This window comes from Strix uralensis, chromosome 2 (assembly GCF_047716275.1).
Source record: "Strix uralensis isolate ZFMK-TIS-50842 chromosome 2, bStrUra1, whole genome shotgun sequence".
NCBI lineage: Eukaryota > Metazoa > Chordata > Aves > Strigiformes > Strigidae > Strix > Strix uralensis.
In genome coordinates, this window is record NC_133973.1 from 8,167,457 (window position 1) to 8,177,279 (window position 9,823).

The following is a 9,823-nucleotide window of genomic DNA, read 5'->3' on the forward strand; positions in this document are numbered from 1 at the left end:
AAGAGTCAGTGTAGCCTCTAATGTGAGACAGGAGATTGTCCAGAGCATGTATTTACTGAAATTACTGCCTCATCTAGGGGAAGGGTTACATTTTTTAGTGTGTGTGTTGGAACAAGAAAAACACATCACCCCTACTACACCCGCCCTTTTGAGAGTCAAAATACTCTTTGTAAACACAATGTAGCCTTCCCCAGGACAGGGGGCTAGGAACCCAGAGGAACAGAAGGCACGCCAGCCTGTCACAGGCAAGTGTAACACATGCAGCACACTGAATTCTTGATAACAGAAAAAAAAAAAGGCTCTTTCCATACACTTAGTGTATCATCAACAGAAACAGGCCAAACCCTCAGCTCCATCCATCTTTTCACATGATCCACTTTATCAGCATAACAGTATTTTTCACACCAGGGATGCCAGCTTGTAGAGCAGCCTCAGCACTTCTAAGGGAAGGAGGTGTCCTCCTCTTTCTAGAGGGGATGGAAACAAAACAGATACTGGCAAAGCACAGCTATGAGCCCAGTACCATGAGCTGTTAGGGTAGTGCTTCACAGCAGGCTGTGCTTCTTCCCTTGATCTAACTGGTCTGATTATTTAGACCCTGCCAGACAAAAAGAGGCTGTCAGCTGCCTGACACGTCTCAGGGCAGTGGCTGCAACATGTTAAGGACCCAAAAGAAGATTCTGCGATAGGACATTTGCTGGCAGCCAGGGTTGAGAAATCCCTGTTGGCAGGAAGGCAGCACAGTAGGTGAGAGTGGAAGAGCTGCTCTGAGGGTGTGAAAGGCCTCAGCACAAGATCTCTGCTTGCTGCAGTTCTCTCAGATGTCTCAGCTCTAGCCTGTCTTCATGTCCAACTATGCCCATGTATGGTTGTTACTGGGTCCAAAAGTAGTGAATACGCTGAGGCTGTCTAAGATACTCTTATGTTTTCTTCTTTGTCTCCTTCCCAGTAAGTTCCATGCCCTTATTTCATACAGGGAGCTTACAGCAGGCACTGTCAAACCAGTGCCCTGACATCTTGAAGCACCGGAATAATTCAAGTCTCTGGAAAGCCTACATTGTGCACACGGGAGCCAAAAACTTTGCACAAAATAGTCTTATGTCCTGAGAATGCTATGCCTGACCAGTTCTGATATGCAATAAAAAGCACCACCTCTCAGAGGATGGAAAAAGACCGAGTCTCAGCCAGGTGCTACAGTGTGCTTACAAGGTGGAAGAGGCCAGGTGTACAATGAGTTCGTAGGTAGCCATCATGATAGCTGTGTTTGGGATCTGGCGGATCAAGTGAGCCAGGAGCCCTCGGTACAAAGCCAAGGGTCCCTCTTCACGGACCACAAGCTGCAGTGTCTGTATAAAGGAACGGTATCGTGACCCTTCTTCTCGCAACCGTGTCCGAATGACCTCTGGAGAGACAAAAAGGGAAGTGGTATTAGTAGATTGATCCTACAGGCACAGCATCTCCCATCAAGGGGCACAGAGGGAAGGAGAGTGGACCCACTCACCGTGTGGATACGCGATGCATGAAGCACACGTTTTGGAGACAGCAGCAGCTCCCATTAGTCCAAAGAAATCGTGGCTGTTCGTTGACAGTGTGAGTGGTGGGGAAAGGGAATGATGGCTGTTCCTCAGCTGCTGTTTCAGCGCTTCGTAGATGACAAAGTGGATGATGGTCTCTGACACTCCAGCGTAGGAGGCGGTGATACCGCGGTAAAACCCACAAAGGCCTTCAGTGCGGTACACGTGCATGGCACACTGGAGAGCGTTGCTCGCCATCTCCCCCTTCGCCCTGTGAAGAGGAGGGGGGGTGAGAACAGCACACTGCTCCACTGACCTAAAACGCTGCCGTGAACACAACCGTATGGCTCTTCCCCAGCACGCCTTGAAGACCTACGTTCTGGACTTAGGATACTAAGTCACAGACCCCCACCCCCAAACCAGTCCTGATTTGACACGGAATTACCTGGCTTCCAGCTGCATCCTGGTTTTCACTAACCAGATAGGGTTGGTGAGCGTGGAAGAGGTAATGCCTGGAGAACAGAAGAGAAAGGCAGCCATGAGCACCAGGATCAGGCTGACAGTTTGTAAAGAGGTGCTGATCCATCAGCTCTCTGAATTCTGCTTGGCAAACCGCAGGTGTTTGCAATTTGAGAATGTCTGGTGGTAATTAGCTCCTCTGCCGCTGACATAACCCTCCTACAGGCCCTGGTATTTAAAAGGGGCAGGAAACAATGGGCTAAACTTGCAAGAGTGGAAGATTTTGTTAGAGAAATGATCCTGTGAATGGTCTACATTACACACTGCCTTCTCCTTCTGACAGCTGAATGGAGCTCTTTTCCTGATAGCAGCTGAAGGGGTAAAGACTAGATCCACGACTTAAAGAGATGAGCCTAAGAAGAACAAAGAGTGAGAAAACATTTTGGTTACCCAAGGAACTCACTGGTCCAGGCAAGAAGGGAGAAAACTTCAGAAGAGAGAGCAGGACTGATGGGAGCAGCAAAGGGGAAGGATGAAACCCATTTACACTTACAGACAGAAGGACCCCTTGGCTCTGATCTGCGACAGAAGAGGCTCACCTGCACAGGCTGCTGATAGCATGTGTACTTTCTTGGACTCCGGTACAAGGACAGCATTGAGTCTCTCCTTAACACCAGAATAGGCAGCAAAATATATAGCCCTGTTTGGAAAGAAATACAGAATAGGTTACAGCTCACCTACGAGGAGCAGAGACAGTACTGCTGTGGGGTCTCACTCCAACTTCTCTTATTCCCAGCATAGGTTTGTCTAATGTGACATCAGATACCATTTATACTAGACCCACAGCAATCATCTTATCTTACAACTATGATCAGAAGGTCCAGAAAATGTCTGTGTGAAGGGGTCCTGTGGCACAATGAGCACAAGGCCCAGACTGCTTTCAGAATGTGGAGCAATAGCTGTCACGGAGGTCTTAAAAAAAGTGTACAGCATGAGCTGTCCTCAGAGAGCAACACTCACCGGGAAGGAGCAACCCCAACAAGGTTTGGACCCAGACCTCGGAACAGGGATCGCATGCCTTCCTTCTCAAGGATGGCCCTGCAGAAGGGAAGGAAATGAACAGAGAAATCATCAGAATAACTAAGCTGGGGGCTCTCCTGTTCCTCCTCCTTCTTCGTTCTTTAGTACTTCTTGTACCATCCTCTCTTCACCTCCCGTGTTATCCTTTTTCTGCCCTACTCTCATTTTCTCTTCAACCACTTCTCTTTCCTTCAGTAATTTCTTCCTATTCTTGCTGACACTATCACTCTGGGTCTGATCAAACCACTAGCTGAGAAATTTCTCACAGTCCCAAAAGCTGCCTTGTAGTCTCAAAGCACAGATCAACTGTGAGAAGTAGATGTACCTGTGCTCTGATGAAACTTCCTACTGCATTTGGGGTTTCCAGAGCCTCAGCTTCCATCTCTCTCTCCCCCCACCCCTCTTTCTCCACCCAATGGCCAAACCTTGACCTCCCTGGTGCTAACACATGCACTGCCCTATCCTACTCACCTCAGCAACTTGAGCACTCCAGGAGATGGTGGGGTGGGGTTCATCAGCCTCACGCTCATCCCTGGCAGCTGCACCTCTGAGAGACACAGAGGCCGCAGTGTCAGCTGGGATGACTGCAGACGTGTCTTCACCACTTCCAAAGGACAGGTCAGGATGGCTCCAGCTGTGCCACCACATCTAGGGCATGACAAGGGCATAACAGCGCACATAAGAATGACCCCAGGGCAATAATTCTGACCCTGCTCATCCACAACCTCTCCCCTCTAGGAGAGGAGGTTAGGTTCCCCAGCCTGCGTCACACATGACCTCCTGCTCTGACATTGATTAACGTAATAACGGCTTAGCTTGGGACATCTCCTGGCAGCCTCACTCTGAAACCTCACTCAGTATTTGAGACAAACAGTCCCAAGTCCATAAGGACTCAGCAGTCCCTCAGCTCAAAGCTGCTGATCTTTGCATTCAGAATTTCCAAGAGCAAACATTTCTGCTGCTCAACCTCGCTGCAATGCCTTCTGCTGAGATCACAGGGCACCGTGCCTCACACCTCCCCACAGCAGCACTGGCTCAGAGAGGGGCAGCACAAAATTCTCCCACCCCTCAGCCTGTCTGGGTCTTCAACCATAACCCGTTCAGCCCCACATTTGCAAGGCCCTGTAAGCAAGATCTGTATTTCCTGCCAACAGCCAGGCTCACCCCAACCCTGTCTTGTTTAATGAAAGAGGACCCTGACCTTCAGCACACAGAAGTTATTTTTGGAACTCATGAACCATCACCATCAATCAGTCTAGCCACACCTCAGGAACACTGAAATAACACATATCCCCCTTTTCCCCTTTCTGTCGCCCAGGGACGAGTCAGAACCAATACGTTCAGTTCTCAGCTTCTGCCCCTTTGGATCCTTTGACTGACAACTCTGGCTCTCACAGCCTTTGCTCCTAGGGCTTCATTTATTATTGCCTGCAGGTTAGGGAAAGGAAAAAAAAAAAAAAAAAAAAAAAAGAGGCCTGGATGCCTGTTGCAATGAAGTCCAGGAGTTGAAAATCTGGCAGCTAGTTATGCAGCTAATGATGCCAGCAACTAGCAACTAGTTATGCTACTCCATTATACTCCTGCTGCTTTGTCAAGCCCTTTGCAAATCTAAAGCAGTGATGACTTGCAGAGCAGCCGATCAGCAGCAACATCCCTGATATGATGAGGGGTGGGACTCTTGGATCAGGTGGAACATGACCGAAGAACTTAGCTCAGGCTCAGAAGATGACACAAAGCAAAGCAGTAAACGTCCTGGCTCAGGTTCTCTGGATGAACAAGCTGATCAAATACAGACACCAAGACAGCCTACGTAGCGATCCAGGAGTCGCATAAGGCAGGGCCTCCTTTTTAAAAAGCCATGTTGATTCTTCCCATGTAGACCATAATCATTCAGGGGTCCAACAGTTCTGTACTTTACCACAGTTTCTACTAATTTGCCTGATAACAGGCTCCAGACTTACAGGCCTGTTGTTTTCTTGACCAAAAGTGTAGTTTCCAGCTCAGGAGAAGATTGAGTACAGTGGTGACAGATCAAGATGTCCAAGAAGTCTGAACAGAGCAGTTTTGACTTCTTATCTAAAAGCTGAGCAAACACTACAAGAGGACAACATTTCGAGAAGCAGTTGCTTGGTATCCTAAAGACTTCTCTCTCCAACAGTGCATAAGGAGGCACAACTTTATGTAATGTTTTCATGATAGCTCATTTCTTCAAGAAGTCCCTACCCTAGCATGGTCAGGATATGAATTTGAACCCACGTTTCCAGTATACATAAAAGTTTCCTGAGTTCAAGTTCCTCAAGCTATGGATATGTATAGATAATAGAGAAGAAGTTTAAAAGCAATAATAAGAGTTAAAGAAATTGCTACTCCTGGTGGTCATTTAAACAGCAGTAATAGAGTCTGAGAGCCACTATGGCTCAATGGCGAGACTAAGGAGGATTTTTCAGGGAGCAAAGAACACTGACTAAACAAAGCTAAGGAAATAATGCGTACTGGTTGTTCAAAACTAGAAGAAATCTCAACTATGATGTCTTATCACACGCTGCATGACGATACAGCTGCTCAAAATGTATGAAAAGCATAGGTCTCCAAAATTCTTCTGTTTCAGGAGAAATGGAAAATTACGTATTCTCATCATAACAAGATGAACTATTTTTCACTCCAATACTAATGAAGGCAAAATTGAACAAAATCTAGTTGGAACAAACATTTTAAAATCAGCAGGCACAAAAAAAACATGGCCATGGATATCAAAAATAGCTGATTGGGGAGACTTCATATCTACAAGTTTAAATACTTAAGAAATGTTAGAAGACTGGGGAAATATACTAGCCTAGAAGAGTTCTAAAGTCTACCAGGACTGAAAAAAAAGTGTATTTGTAATAATTTATGCTGCTGAGGTTATACAGTTATATGACCTGAGATTCATGCCAGAAGACAGTTACAGAATCAGATCGCCATAGACTTAAAAGACACTTTGTACTCATCAATGCTGGGGGGGGGCTACGTTGTTGTTTTTTTTAATGGAACTTACTGAACAAAAGCTGGATTCACAAAAGCACCTACAAAGACGTAACATACATCAGTTTTGCAAGAAGCGAGCTTCATATCTCACAAAAACACATCTAGAGCCTTAGCAATCTGTCTACAGGATAGATGCTAAATGGATTAAAATCACACCACAAAATCTCAAAAAAGAAGAGAAACAATTATCAGTCCCACTCTTTTCCTGCCCTGAAATCAGCTGTCAGTAAAGAATCAAACAGCAGTTGTCCAGCAAGAGTCTAGGACAATTACTTCTAGACTAGACCTAACAATTTGCAGTTTTCTGATGGGAGGTAACATTTTACTCCTGATAAAATCCATGGGTGACAAAGATTGTCACAGTATTGAGCAAAGCTGCAACGACTGGCAAATAACAAAAAACCATATGGAACTGGGCAGTCACCAAGGGTCCTTACGCTGGGCTTAAACAGACAGGTTTAAAAAAACCAAAACCCTGAAGTCATTACCCTAGAAGTAGGAACAAAAGCAATTCCTGCAAAATATGCTGAAGAGGAGCAGCTGACAACCAGTACAACATGTACTCCCAGAGCAAAGCAGCGGCAAAAAGAGATAACTGAAAAAGGCAGGTAATTTTACTTCAGAAAACAGTACTTGCCTCCAGATCCTGCTTCCACATTTGAAAAGGAAAACTGGAAAGTTTGAGGTGGCAGAAAAAGAGGATTAGTTGAGAGAAATACAAAATTAACATTTAACATGTTAACATTTTTTTCAATGTTCTGAAAAGGGTATGAGAACATGCACAGAGGTGACAAGGTTTACTGGTAATTCACATTTTAGCCCCTACTTAGGCTAGCCAAAAACTGAGATGGCCTGAAGATCTTCATTTAAGAATAGCAATGCTAGGTCAGACAAATCTGCAGTTAAACCAGGATCCTGCCTGGGACACCAGTGAATAAAGATCACCTACTGAAGAGTAGGAGAAATACTCATCTCCAGAACACTCCCAGCTTCCTGCAAGTTTCAGCTCAGGGATTTCCTCAGCCAGAAATGCTGCTTTGCATTTAACAGCCTTCAGCACATTCTCTTTCATTGATCTTTTTAAAATGCTTTCTGGACACATGAAAAGCTTTTACCCTCTAATATCCTGTGGCCAGGAGTCCCACAGTTTAACTGCACACTGTGTTAAGAGCTATGTTCTTGCATTAGTTTTGAACAAACCTCTCACAAGTTTCATTTGATGGTCCCCAGTTCTCATACTAGATACGAGTGAACAACTGTTCCTTCACCAAGGAGATCTGTTTCATTAGGTAAAACCATAATGTTAACTATATACTGCAGCAATAACCTAAACTTCTTATTCATCTTTTATTCATCTCTTGGGTTTTCATTAATTGTAATTCAAGGATTACTGCTTAATGGGCGAGGGCAGGATACTGACTGACTAAGCTCCCACTAGCAAGCTCCTGTCGCTAGCCAAACTCCCATAGTTTTTCAGGAATCAAAGTGGAAAATGAGGATGAGAAAAAGCTTAAGAAGAAAGCCAAGAAATATGAATAATTATATTAAGAAAGGCTAAGATGCAGTTCAAAGGATAAATTAATGAGAGTAACATATAACATATACAAGTAATGCTAGGAAGAGAGAGGGCAAGCACATATAAGAAAATATCAACATAGCACAATGACTGCATTAGCTGCAAAAAAATGGAAATTTACTAATTAAGAGCAATTAAATTATGTACTTTATTGCACAGGCTATACCACAGACCTCACTGTCACACAGGCTCTAACAGGCTGGTGGAGTTTAGAAAGGGATCAGGTGGCTGTCTAGGCAAGGGAGTTCTGCAGCGAACTCCACAATACCTTCTGCTTTAGGACATCATAAACTTAAAGCTCATTGTTTTGATACATAAATGATAGATGTTTCTTAAAGAGAGGAAGGGTGAAACGCTGCAGGAGAAGCGACACTGCAAGTTCCCAGGCGCTGCTGGGGTCCGTGCTCCAAACTCGCCGGGACCAGCAGCACTATTTAAAGCTAGAGGAGACACGCAGGAGGAATCTCAGCCCCGCGATGATGCAAAAGGGTTGGCTGCCCTCCCCGAGACAAGGATGCTCCACCACCCGCTCCGCCGAAGAGGCCTCACGCACCCCTCATTCCCCCCTCCGACACGCCGCCTCCCTTTCCCCCCATCCCCGCTAAAGCTCAGGCTGGGTGAAGCGCCGGGCGAAGGCGCCAGTGGCTCGCAGGGACGGTCCCCTTCTCCCCACACGGCAGCTCCACACCCTCCCCCCGGCGAGCAACAGCAGCGCCACGCCAGAGCGCCCGCGCCTGAACCCGGCCCCGCCGAGGAAGCGCGGGGCAGGATTGCGGGGCGCGATCAGGGCCTGGCGTGGGGCAGGGCCGCGGCTCCTCTCCCCCGGCTCTTGGGCAGCTGCCAGGGGACGGGCGGCCCCACAGCCCCCGCCGCAAAACGCGGCCGCGGCCCGAGGGGAGCGGCGGTGCGGGCCGCCGCCGCAGGCCTCGCTCCTGAGGGGCGGGCAGGCCGCGGGGAGACCCCGGCCTGGCGGAGAGCAGGGGCGGAAGACGGAGCTGGCGCCCCCCGGGGAGGGGGCGCTGCAGCCGCGGGGCACGGCCGAGCCGGGGCAGGAGGACGGGCCGCGGGCCCGGCGAAGCCCCACGCCCAGGGCAGCCTCGGGCCCGCTCGCGGCCGCGTGTCCCCGGGGCAGGGGTCGGCGGGCCCCGGCCGCCCCACGCGGGGCCACTCACCCTCCGGCGAGCAGATGGAGCAGGGTGCTGTGCTGCGGCATGGCCGGCGCTCTGCGGGGCCGCCCCGCCCGCCGCCACCGCCCCGCCGCCCGCCGCCGGACCCGCCCGCCGCCCCACGCATTGGCTGCCGGCCGGCCGGGGGAGGCGGCCGCGGCAGGGCAGGGCCGGGCGGGCCGGGAGGGCGGCGTGGGGAGGGACCCTGCGCGGCTGCCGCTGCAGAGGGCCTGCCCGTGGGGGCCCGGCGGCCTGGCCTGTGCCTCCCCGCCGTGCCCTCTCCGGGCTGAACCCAGGCCTCGTTCCTCCCGGGGTGCACTCCCCGCTCGGTGCCACTGATAGAGCGCACCTCGCCTTGGCTAGTAGCCGTGGCTAGTAACTGTGCTAGTAGCCACAGGTACCGCACATATGGGGGGAATCACGAGGTTTTGAAGCTTGGCCAAATGAGACCTTGAAGCGTGGTCAAGATGACCTTGATTAGCGATAAATTCATCAAGAACAAGCTTTGATCTGCAAACCCTAGAAAATAAGCAGAACATCCTGGACCATAAAGAGAATGTCTGGGACTGTGTTGAGGATGAGTTATTTGACAACCTGGCAAAGTGACTCTTCAATTAATGAACTTGGCAATGAAACTAACTTCTGAGTGTCCTGAAAGTGAACTACCTGCATTATCATACTGAGAAACACACCCACAGGTCGAGAAGACCCCGGCCCAGGTTAAGACCCTTCCCCTGAGCATGTGTAGTAGTAGGAGCATTATGTGAGCTGGATTGTAACTGTATGTTAATCTCTAACCAACCAGTATCTAACAAGCGTGTTTGGACAAGTGCTAACCCCTGATTTTTGTGTATAAAAGGAGATGGAAACCTGCTGTTGTGGTGCTTGATTTGTGGAAAAGTCCACCGAGCACCCAGGCCTGAATAAATACAGTATCTCTCCTGAGCGTGTTAGGATTCGTTTACTGCACGCCGGGCACAGATCTGCTTTTCAGATAACTCTTT

General features: G+C 48.7%; 1 protein-coding gene across 1 annotated transcript; it reads right to left on the reverse strand.

Moving 5' to 3' along the window:
* Positions 1-21: 21 nt before the first annotated feature.
* Positions 22-8,878, reverse strand: LOC141937213 (solute carrier family 25 member 36-like). Its single transcript, XM_074854768.1, has 7 exons — positions 8,826-8,878; positions 3,525-3,701; positions 2,994-3,071; positions 2,573-2,673; positions 1,960-2,026; positions 1,502-1,785; positions 22-1,402 (listed from the first exon to the last, which is right to left on the reverse strand). Exons 1-7 carry the CDS (start codon positions 8,864-8,866, stop codon positions 1,203-1,205), a joined length of 948 nt encoding a protein of 315 aa, XP_074710869.1. The 5' UTR covers positions 8,867-8,878; the 3' UTR covers positions 22-1,202.
* Positions 8,879-9,823: the final 945 nt, after the last annotated feature.

What these genes read in the sequence shown, in the direction of transcription:
- LOC141937213 (XM_074854768.1), bottom strand. Translation starts at nt 8,866, where the DNA reads ATGCCGCAGCACAGCACCCTGCTCCATCTGCTCGCCGGAGG. An exon ending in GGAGTGCTCAAGTTGCTGAG is followed by an intron (nt 3,072 to 3,524) that starts GTGAGTAGGATA and finishes TCCCTTCTGCAG; the next exon opens with GGCCATCCTTGAGAAGGAAG. An exon ending in GTTGGGGTTGCTCCTTCCCG is followed by an intron (nt 2,674 to 2,993) that starts GTGAGTGTTGCT and finishes CTTTCCAAACAG; the next exon opens with GGCTATATATTTTGCTGCCT.